General features: G+C 39.4%; 1 protein-coding gene across 1 annotated transcript in view; it reads left to right on the top strand.

The window, feature by feature from the left end:
- LOC121390410 overlaps positions 1-10,724 on the top strand; it is a 17,038-nt gene extending 6,314 nt beyond the window's left edge. The window contains exons 3-5 of the mRNA XM_041522214.1: positions 810-2,213; positions 3,900-4,037; positions 10,618-10,724. Coding sequence (XP_041378148.1) covers positions 810-2,213; positions 3,900-4,037; positions 10,618-10,724 — 1,649 coding nt within the window. The remainder of the gene's footprint in view (positions 1-809; positions 2,214-3,899; positions 4,038-10,617) is intronic.
- Positions 10,725-11,566: the final 842 nt, after the last annotated feature.

Here is an 11,566-nt window from a genome sequence, read left to right as displayed (position 1 = left end):
TGATTGATTAATGGATGAATGGATGGATGGATGGATAGATGGATGGATAGCATAATGTGTTGCTGAAAATGAAAACACAAACAAACAAAAACTAAAAAAGAAAATACATGTACTACTAATAAAAAAACTACTTTTAAACTTTAGTATAGCAGTGAGCTTTAAAGAGAGCAATACAATACTGAACGCACCTAGGGTTTTGAGCCCTCCCTCCCCTTCATTCACTTGTACAATATGTAGTGGAAAGAAACGACCTCTCAGCACACTTTAAACTATGGCTATTGCAGGTCTAACTTAACACAATTAACATTAATTTGGTCGATAGAGAGAAAGAGGAACCCACTGCTGCCATAGACAATTAGACTACTAATGATAAAGCAGCAAATGGTATTCTGTTGGGACTTTCACATAGGATAGTAATACCGCGGCCTTTGATGTGCTATTCGTGAGACACTGATTGGGTTGAGGACAAGGTCCTTTGAAGGGAGACGTACGGGCTCCCGTTGGTTTTAGAGTGGGGTGGCGCAGGTATTTATAGAGCACAACTAATATTGTGAGTAGAATAATGGAAATACATGGCGTGAAAAGGTTTTAGCCCAGCTCATTTTACCCGAAAGTCTCCATCGTTTTTGCCCGAATTCGAAGATTGGGGAGGGGGGGGGGGGGGGCAGTTTACACCCCTGACACCACTCCCCACCCCCGCATCGTAGGCTTATATTTGAGGGCGAATGATTCTACGACACACTGAGCTACATCCAGCCCAATCTTTGTATAAAGTTCGACTGCATGTATGTAGTTTGTTTAATTTTCAGGAAAGAGGATTCAGATGGCCAAAATGCTGATCCTGACTATCATCCCGACCGTTGCCCTGATTATCATAGCGTCCGTGGACGTGAAGCGCCTGTCGACGAAGCAGGCGATAGGACGCGAGGTCCAGGACATGATTCGCCTCAGCACGGAGGTGGGGATGCTCATCCACCAGATGCAGCTGGAGCGAGGCTACACGTCTCTCTACATCTCGGACTCCACGGGCACAGAGACGAGAATCCTGGTCGAACAGAGCTACGTAAACACCAACAACAAGCTCGACCAGATGACCTACTGGCCGGGAGAAACGAAAACCGGGCTCCGCAGGTTTAAAACGAAAAAGGATCTTTCGAAACATCTGAACCGCTACAGAAGTGATGTCTTGTTCAGCAGTGCCCTGCCGGATCTGAACAGCGTGTTGGAGTTTTATAATGACGTCATTAAAGAGTTCACCACGTGGATGTACGCCGCCATTACGTTTTCGCAAGAAGGCGATGACTGGAGAATGATAGTTGCCTACCAACTGCTTGTGATTAGCAAGAACGATATAGGCATTGAACGGACGCTCGGGAGTGTGTATTTCCTGGTTGGTCACTTCCAGTCTCATGACGAATATTTGTGGTATTTGAGGGAGAAGAACATGGGGAAAGGGAATTTTGAAGCATCCCTTTTGTTTTCTCCTGTTGTCAAAGAGTTATTTGTTGCCAACTCCGACGATAACACTCACATAATACATACAAATATCGAGAATATGAGAAGGGAAATAAGCGGTATTGGTAGCAGTAGCAACGGCAACAGTAGCAGCAACAGCAGCAGCACCACCAACAGTCATTACTGCAATATCTACAGCAACAACGTTACCAGCGGATCTCTAGGAAGAAGCAAATGGTGGTTCATAAACATGACGTCACACCTAAACCTCTTATTTGCTGTCCAGAACGATCTGGCGGAAGTCCTTCTCAGTTCCATCCACTCTGACCTGGAACATGACACAAAAAACATGTCCGTCAGCATCACCCTCCTCTGTGTCATTCTCATCATCTGTCCCCTGGTGGTCTTCTACGTCAAGACGATGGTGTCGGACATCCAGCGCTACGCCCTATCCCTGGCCGATCAGACGATTGAGCTGAGCAAGGAGAGGCAGAGGACGGAGTCTCTTCTGTACCAGATGATCCCTAAGGCCGTGGCGGATCAGCTCAAGTCCAACCAGGAGGTGGAGGCGGAGAGTTTCGCCGAGGTGACTATCTTCTTCTCGGACATCGTCGGCTTCACGAGCATCTCGTCCAGCTGCTCGCCGCTAGAGGTCGTGACGCTGCTGAACACGCTATACGTCTGCTTCGACACGCGGCTCGAGCTCTATGACGTGTACAAGGTGGAGACAATCGGGGATGCCTACATGGTGGCGTCAGGTGGGAACCGGGTCTTGTTTTAATTATAATATTGTCTTGTAGGTCTAGATACGTCTATCACACAAAATCTGTTGTGTGCTACCAGTTCAGAATGTATTTATTTGCTTTTATATACATGCAATTAGTGGTGTTTGCGGTTTTCTGTCTTTTGTTTTTGTTTTGTTTCTGTTTCTGGTTGTTTGTTTGTTTGTTTGTTTGTTTTTTGTTTGTTGATGCTTAACAAATATTTTGTTATCCGTGTTTTTAGCTTCAGAAACCATTAGTTTACAAATTAAAAATCATGAACACCATCATCATCATCGTCGTCGTCGTCCTCAATATGCTCCTTGTCACACAGTTATGTATCTTCTGGTAAATCATCATAGTCATCATCTTAATATCGCCCACCACCACCACCATCATTATTATCATCGTTATCATTACCATCACCACCACCGCCACTACCACCACCGCCACCACCACCACCACCATCATCATTACCATCACCACCACCATCGTCATCATTATCACCATCATCACCACCACCACCACCACCACCATCATCATCATCAGCAGTTTTCTCCTCCGCCTCCTTCTCATAAGCTTTCTCATCATCATCATCATAAACTTTCTCCTCCTCCTCCTCATCATCATCATCATAAACTTTCTCATCATCATCATCATCATAAACTTTCTCCTCCTCCTCCTCCTCATCATCATAAACTTTCTCATCATCATCATCATCATCATAAACTTTCTCCTCCTCCTCCTCCTCATAAACTTTCTCACCTCCATCATCATCATAAACGTTCTCCTCCTCATCATCATCATCATAAACTTTCTCCTCCTCCTCATCATCATAAACTTTCTCCTCCTCCTCCTCCTCCTCATAAACTTTCGTCTCCTCCTCATCATCATCATAAACTTTCTCCTCATCCTCATCATCATAAACTTTCTCCTCCTCCTCATAAACTTTCTCCTCCTCCTCAACTTTCTCCTCCTCCTCAACAACTTTCTCCTCCTCCTCATAAACCTTCTCCTCCTCCTCATAAACTTTCTCCTCCTCATAAATGTTCTCCTCCGCCTCGTAATCATAAATTTTCTCCTCCTTATCATAAGCTTTCTCCTCCTCTTCATAAGCTTTCTCCTCCTCCTCATCATCATAAGCTTTCTCCTCATCATCATAAACATTCTCCTCCGCCTCGTAATCATAAATTTTCTCCTCCTTATCATAAGCTTTCTCCTCCTCTTCATAAGCTTTCTCCTCCTCATCATCATCATAAGCTTTCTCCTCATCATCATAAACTTTCTCCTCCTCCTCATAAACTTTCTCCTCCTCCTCAACTTTCTCCTCCTCCTCAACAACTTTCTCCTTCTCCTCATAAACCTTCTCCTCCTCATAAACTTTCTCCTCCTCCTCATAAATTTTCTCCTCCGCCTCGTAATCATAAATGTTCTCCTCCTTATCATAAGCTTTCTCCTCCTCTTCATAAGCTTTCTCCTCCTCATCATCATCATAAGCTTTCTCCTCATCATCATAAGCTTTCTCCTACTCCTCGTCATAAGCTTTCTCCTCCTATTCATAAGTTTTCTCATCATCATCATAATCATAAGCGTTCTCCTCACATCATCGTCATTACCACCATCAGATGACATATTTGACACATACAATATTGACCAAAGTCTTGATGTTTAAACCACCTGCAGGTGTCCCTAAAAAGAATGGCCGGAAGCACGCCGCTGAGATAGGCACCCTCGCTCTCGACCTCAACCACCACGTGACTCACCTGGAAATCCCGCACATGCCGGGCACGCCTCTTCGCCTGAGAGCGGGGATTCACACAGGTGAGTGGGCTAGTACCGGCCTCGGTGGCATAATGGTAGAGTCATATGCTTTAAGGCTGCTAGGTGTTGGGTTCGCATCCCAGCACTGGCTGGCTCGATTGCCTTGAATAGAATTGTGACGAAGTCAGAGTTTTGAAGGTTTTTTTCCTCATTTTAAAAAAATTATTTTTAAATTTATATCCATTCGACTCTGCATTGTGCAGAGATACGTCCTTGGTCACGTATTACGGTTTTGTTGTTCAGATTTATATCTATAGTCCTTCCCATCATCATACAAAACTGTTTTTGTAAATAATTTCAGTTTGGTTTGACGCAAGAAGAACAGTAAAAGTGTTTTGGAAATAATTTTAAAAAAAAAAACGAAAAAAAAAAAAACCCACCAAAAAACACAACTAATTATTTTTAAATTTATATCCATTCGACTCTGCATTGTGCAGAGATACGTCCTTGGTCACGTATTACGGTTTTGTTGTTCAGATTTATATCTATAGTCCTTCCCATCATCATACAAGACTGTTTTTGTAAATAATTTCACTTTGGTTTGACGTAAGAAGAACAGTAAAAGTGTTTTGGAAATAATTTAAAAAAAAAAAAAACGAAAAAAAAAAAAAAAAACACACCAAAAAACACAACTAATTATTTTTAAATTTATATCCATTCGACTCTGCATTGTGCAGAGATACGTCCTTGGTCACGTATTACGGTTTTGTTGTTCAGATTTATATCTATAGTCCTTCCAATCATCATACAAAACTGTTTTTGTAAATAATTTCAGTTTGGTTTGACGTAAGAAGAACAGTAAAAGTGTTTTGAAAATAATTTTTAAAAAAGCACGAAAAAAACGAAAAAACACCCACAAAAAACCCACAAAAAAACACAACGATTTTTGTGTGCAATTTAGAAAACAATCAACTTAGAAATAAATAACTTGTAGTAAATTCCATAATATGATAACAGGCGTTCCCTGTGTGAAGGACTATAGTGTGTTTCTATTCAAACGATACTTTAGGCTATTAAAGCAGTTTACCACTCGGCCAAACAGTTTCAACTAATTGTTCAATATGTCAATGCCACTGCCAATCATTCTAAAACGTTAGATCAACAATTTTTATAGTTTTTATTTTTATTTTTTATTTTTGAATCTCCTAAATACAAAACTGCTTGGATTCGAGTGTGAAATTTCCTTGAAACGGTAATTGATTCTGTTTTACCAGGTGATAAGGTAACCTGTCATTTATCTGCCCAGTCTGGTATGAAACGTAGATATGCATTTATTGTACGATATCCCAAAATAGAATCGTCTAAATTAATTTAAAGAGATGAATAAGCGAATAATCTAAGATTACAGCTGATGTTGTCAACTATTTTAAATATAAACCAAGAACAAGAGAGACCCCAATACTGATCCCTGTGGTACCCCTGTGTTACAAATTTATTGTCAGATTGATATTCGGGTTTTTTTTTTTTTTTTGGGGGGGGGGGGGTGTTTGTTTGTTTTTTTGGTGGGTTTTTTTTTTGGTGTGTGGGTTTGTTTGTTTTTTGTTTTGTTTTTTGTGTTTTAACAATTAACTCTACTATCAAGGGTGGACCCAGGATTTTGTAAAGGGGTCACAAAATTCTAAAAGGTTTGTCAGAGGCAAATGAACCGAGCTCTCAAAGAGAGCGAGATCCATTGAGGGGTTCTGGGGACCCCTGCGATTTTCCCTAGATCCATCAATGACTATGACATTTACACCACTACTAACAAATATATTCTCTCAGTTATAAATTTTAATAATTTAGTTTTGAGAGTCATGAAAATCAGCATGTTTGAAATTTAAAATGTCCTTGTACATGTATGTAACATTTATTTTGTTAAATTAAATTTGGTTAAAACTCCAGAACCACGTATATGTAAACAGCGCAGTAAGCAATATTTCATGTTCTTCGAAAAATGTTTTAGACAAAGCAAAAACAAAATCAATAAGAGTATTCGAATTAGTAGTAGGCTAATTCGTGAAGGCAAATAATAATTTGTGACAATCTATGCAATTGTCAGATTTTATCAATTTAAGAATGATTTTGACCTAATAAATCTTCATTAAAATCTTCCATAATTATAGTTTTTATATTTTCTTTAGCAGCGGATATTGACTCGGAAAATACTCCACAGTATGTATTCAGGGGTGGATCCAGGATTTTGTAAGGGGGGGGGGGGTCACAAAATCATAAACATGACAAGTTTGAGTTTGCCAAATATGTAGGAAAGATTGGAGACATGTTCCTCGAAAAATATGGAAATATAAATGTTCAGAAACGTGTTTACAGGGTGATTTAGTGTTGTATATTGTGGATGATGATATATCAACGGCCGTGGTATGTGCTATTGTATAGGTCTGGGGGATAGTGCATATAAAAGATCTCTTGCTGCTAATGGAAAAGTACAGCGGGTTTCCTCTCTAGGACTTTATGTCAGAATAAATAAATGTTTGACATTCAATAGCCGATGATTAATAAATTAATGTGCACTAGTTGTGTCGTTAAACAAAACAATCTTTATATGTCAAAATTAATAAATGTTTGACATTCAATAGCCGGTGATTAATAAATCAATGTGCTCTAGTGCTGTCATTAAAACAAAATAAACTTTTGTTTTTAAGTTACACCTAAATAACTATGCCACCTCATCTAGTCATTGGTTTTTAAGTTACACCTAAATAACTATGCCACCTCATCTAGTCATTGGTTTTTAAGTTCTATACAGACCGAGGTGTGAAATTGAATGCCACATCAATATCTATGCCACCTCGTTAGTTAGACCTAAATAGCTATGCCACCTCGTAGTTTGGTTTTTAATTCCACCTCGTCTAGAAGTTATACAAATCACATCAAAATTATTTAGTTCGGTTTTTAATTAACAAAATCATGCCACCTTTAGTCATGGAGGACTGAACAGTTTTTTTTAATTGAAAATTATTCGACAAACTATTTTCTCTAGGGTGCAAAAACTTAGGATGTACACGTCGCTACAAGAGAAAAAACAAAGTCATTGTAATAATAAATACACGTCTTACGCCAAATTATCACAAATGAAGTAGACGTCATAAAGTATACCGAACCTAAATAACAAAAGAATCGCAAATATTAGATTTCATTTTCTTTAAGTTATTTAAAATTATTCAGTCTGAATCCTAAATAACTACTACGGTTCTATACAGACCGAGGTTTTGAAACATCAATTTCTGTTTATATTCTAACACATACAAATCACATCAAAATATTTAGGGGGTCATGGAGGCTTTTTTTTATGAATTATTGACTATTAAAATTAGTACACGTCAAGGGTCTTACGCCAGACGTAGCAACCAGTGCAAATATTATTTCATTTTCTTTAAGTTAAAACGATCGCTTAATGCTCGGTCGGTTTGGGAGCGATCCCCGTCGGTGGGCCCATTGGGCTATTTCCAGCCAGTGCACCACGACCGGTATATCAAAGGCTGTCCTGTCTGTGGGATGGTGCATATAATAGATCCCTTGCTACTAATGAAAACAAATAATATAGAGGGTTCCTCTCTAAAACTATATGTCAAAATTATTAAATGTTTCACATCCAATAGCCGATGATTAATAAATCAATGTGCTCTAGTGGTGTCGTTAAACAAAACAAACTTTTTTTTTTTTTTTTTTAAGTATCAATGACTTGTGACCATTTTAGGCGCATTTTGCCAGTCTGTTCACCGAATTAATTATATCATGAAGAAATATTATGCATTAAACTATTTGCGTTATTTTTGTTGTCCGGTATATTAATATATATACGTATTTAGATCGATTAGTATATGAAGCACTTTTGAACTTAAGGCTCAATGAAAACGTCCCTAATTTCGGTACAAGTTCAATCAATCTCCATTAGGCCGAACAAAAACATTTTGGTCTCTAGTCAGACTAAAGTTTCAGAATTGATGCGGCGATGCGATTTAAAAAAAAATATTTGTTTGTTTGGTGTGTGGTTTTTTGGTGGATTTTTTTTTTTTTGTGGTGGTTTTTTTTTTTGGGGGGGGGTTGGGGGGGTGGTTTTTTTGGTGGGTTTTTTTCGGAGGGGGGGGGTTCCTTCTTTTTTTTTTTCTTCGTTTTTTTAAAGCATGGATTGCATAAAAAAGGAGGGTATATTTAGGAGTTGTTTTTTTTACGTCTCCCTCATCTGCTTTGGTCCATCCTCAATATTTTCCTAAACAGTAGGACGGGGGTGGGGGCAGCGGTGGTGATGGGGGTGGGGGTGTTTGGTGGGGGTGGTTCTGTACAACTCACAGGTTACTCCTACAAAAATCGACGTCATACCTCGGTAACTTAAAAAAAAAAAGAAGGTTGACGCGCGAGGTCAAAATCGATGCGCACGCTGACTATAGACCAGAAGTTTACTTTGTTTGGCCTTACTGTGAAACAAGTAGCGGGGTCTAGCTCAGTCGGTAAAACACTCGCCTGAGGTCCTCGCGTCGTAGGATCGAACCGTCTCAGTGGATCCTTTGTCTGTTGTTTTTGTCTCCCATCCCAGTCAATGCACCACGACTGGCGTATCAAAGGCCGTGGCATGTGCTGTCCTGTCTCTGGGAAAGAGCACATACAAGATCCCTTTCTGCTAATAGAAAAATGTAGCGGGTCTCCTCTACATGTTAGAATTACCAAATGCTTAATTCATTCAAATTTGGACGGAATACGTATGTACGTACACCAGCTTATACGGATGCCTATCTTCGGGTCGCTAAATAATAGTAAGACACTAACCCACTGTCCTGGACACACAGCCCAGATAGCTGAGGTGTTTGTGCCCAGGACAGCGTGCTTGAACCTTAATTGGATATAAGCACGAAAAGAAGTTGAAATGAAATGGGCTTCCTACGGGACTGGTGGATCATAGTAAATCTCCCTGTCTCAATATTATTTAGAGGCCCGATGACAGGCATCCGTATAAGCTGGTGTATGTACATATGAATTCCGTCCACATATGTACGTACGTATATAATATATATATATATAAATATATATCAATATATCTGTGTCATCTTTGTTGGATGACAACAGTAGAAATTATTGACGTCGTGTCATTTTGATTAGTTGAAGCAATTGTTTTATGTGGGCTAATGGAAGTATTTAATTGCATTTCATGTAGACCGCTTTAACTAATTAATCTGAGTAAGCATTATACCAGAGAAACAAAATCTGTGGAATTAATTAGCTGTCACTTGGTGGGCGTTTTTTCATAAGATGATTAATTGTTCAGTGGTAAACGAAAGCATTGTTTGGTGAAATTCTTCTCGACACATTGTTACGTTTAATTGTTTTACTATTTTATTCATACTCCTTATGGTAAACCAGCCAGTGCATCACGACTGGTATGTCAAAGGCCGTGGTATGTGCTATCCTGTCTGTGGGATGGTGCACATAAAGGACCCCTTGCTACTAATGGGAAAATGTAGCGGCTTATCTCTATTTGTGAGAATTACTAACTGTTTGACATCCAATAAATCGGTGTGCTCTAGTGGTGTCGTTAAACAAAAACAAACTTTAACTTTGTTTAGTGAAGGACTCCTCGGCACATAGTTATGTTTTATTGTTTTATTGATGCTGTTTATGTAAAAGTTACCAAATAAACGTCAGTGCATTTCAGTTTTTATGATTAAAATTATTTTAAAATCTTTTTTTTTTTTTCGTACGTACGGAATTATTTGAAGACCAAATCCAGTTTGGACTTCTTATAAATATTAACACAACCAGAAACACATTGAATATACAGACACTGATATTCTAAACAAGAAAATATATTTAATATGTAAGTTTTTTATTAGTCGGAAACATCTTACAATGCCCCTGCGCGTGCTGTAACCTCACCGTGGTGCAGGGGTGTAACATTTTCTTTGAGAATGGCCAATACAGCACAAAACTGAAGTTTTGAGTAAAATTCAGTATCCGTAAAATTCTGTGATATTTGTGTTTTTGTACAGTTCTTTACACTGTTCTTTACACTGTTTTTGTTTAAACCTTGAATTTTTATATTGATGTTGATCATCACTTTATTTATTTGCATTACCATAGTTTGACACCCAATAGCCGATGTATTTTTCGTGCTGGGGTGTCGTTAAACATTCATTCATTCATTCATTCATTCTTACAATGCAGCAAACTCAGGAATGTCCCTTTAATATTTGTACTGTGAAACAGTATGAGCTCGTCGTTACCTTTTAACTGCACACACCGACAAACGTGTAATGGGGGCAATTAACTAGTGCCGGGAAGTAGATATTCGTAACTGGTAAATACCTAGCCCAAGTACTCCGACTGTAAGACATCTGGACGGCTAATAACCATCCAAATGTCAGTCTAGCTCTCTTACAGTCTGAGTACTCGGGCTAGTAATTGCTCCACTACGTAGAATTCATTTTAGAACCATTTATACAAGTTTATCTACTTCCCGGGCCATAACCGTCGGATTTCTGTTGACTACAGATTTACCGCACACTTTTGTTAGTGGGAAAACAACCATAGCATTGTACAAGTAATTGCAATTGACTTCTGTTGATTTACTGTTTGTTTGTGGTTTATCTAGGCCCCGTGGTAGCCGGTGTTGTCGGGTCGAAGATGCCTCGGTACTGTCTGTTTGGTGACACCGTGAACACCGCATCCAGAATGGAATCTACCGGACAGCGTGAGTAGATCGACTGGATTCAGTTTCTATTACTCAGGGTTATGTACAAATTGGGTAAAAAGACACAAAATAAATGAAAAATAATGAAAACATTTCTCATTTGACTTTTGTTGTGTCTTAGATTCAGCAAATAAAACCCCCCACAGTGCTAGCACATTGAACGCCAGGCCCGTATCTAGTGGTACAGAACTCCCCCCCCCCCCGCACCCCCCACCCGTGAACAATTAGCTTTTTAGTTAATAATAGCCATTGTTATAATGAAAGAAGTTTGTTTAACTACACCACTAGAGCACATTGATTTATTAATCATCGGTTATTGGATGTGAAACATATGGTCATTTTGACAGTCAGAGAGGAAACCCGCTACATTTTTAGCAAGGGATCTTTTATATGCACCATCCCACAAGACAGGATGGCACATACCACGGCCTTTGATATAACCAGTCGTGGTGCACTGGCTGGAACGAGAAATAGCCCAATGGGCCCACCGATGGGGATCGATCCTACATCGACCGCGCATCAGGCGTGCACTGTACCACGAGCTACGTCCCGCCCCTGTTACAATAAATTTCATGCATTATATCATTACGTAAAATGGAGCATTTTAAGAATAAAAGATAATGAAATATGTTTACTTCAAACCGTATTAGTCGTACGTACTGTTGGTAGTAATAAGAACTGTGGTTTAGTCGTAAATACCGGCCTCGGTGGCATCGTGGTTAGGCCATCAGTCTATAGGCTAGTAGGTACTGGGTTCGGATCCCAGTCGAGGCATGGGATTTTTAATGCAGATACCGACTCCAAACCCTGAGTGAGTGCTCCGCAAGGCTCAATGGGTAGGCGTAAACCA

This window comes from Gigantopelta aegis, chromosome 15 (assembly GCF_016097555.1).
Source record: "Gigantopelta aegis isolate Gae_Host chromosome 15, Gae_host_genome, whole genome shotgun sequence".
Classification (NCBI taxonomy): domain Eukaryota; kingdom Metazoa; phylum Mollusca; class Gastropoda; order Neomphalida; family Peltospiridae; genus Gigantopelta; species Gigantopelta aegis.
This window is presented reverse-complemented; position numbering and strand designations above follow the sequence as displayed.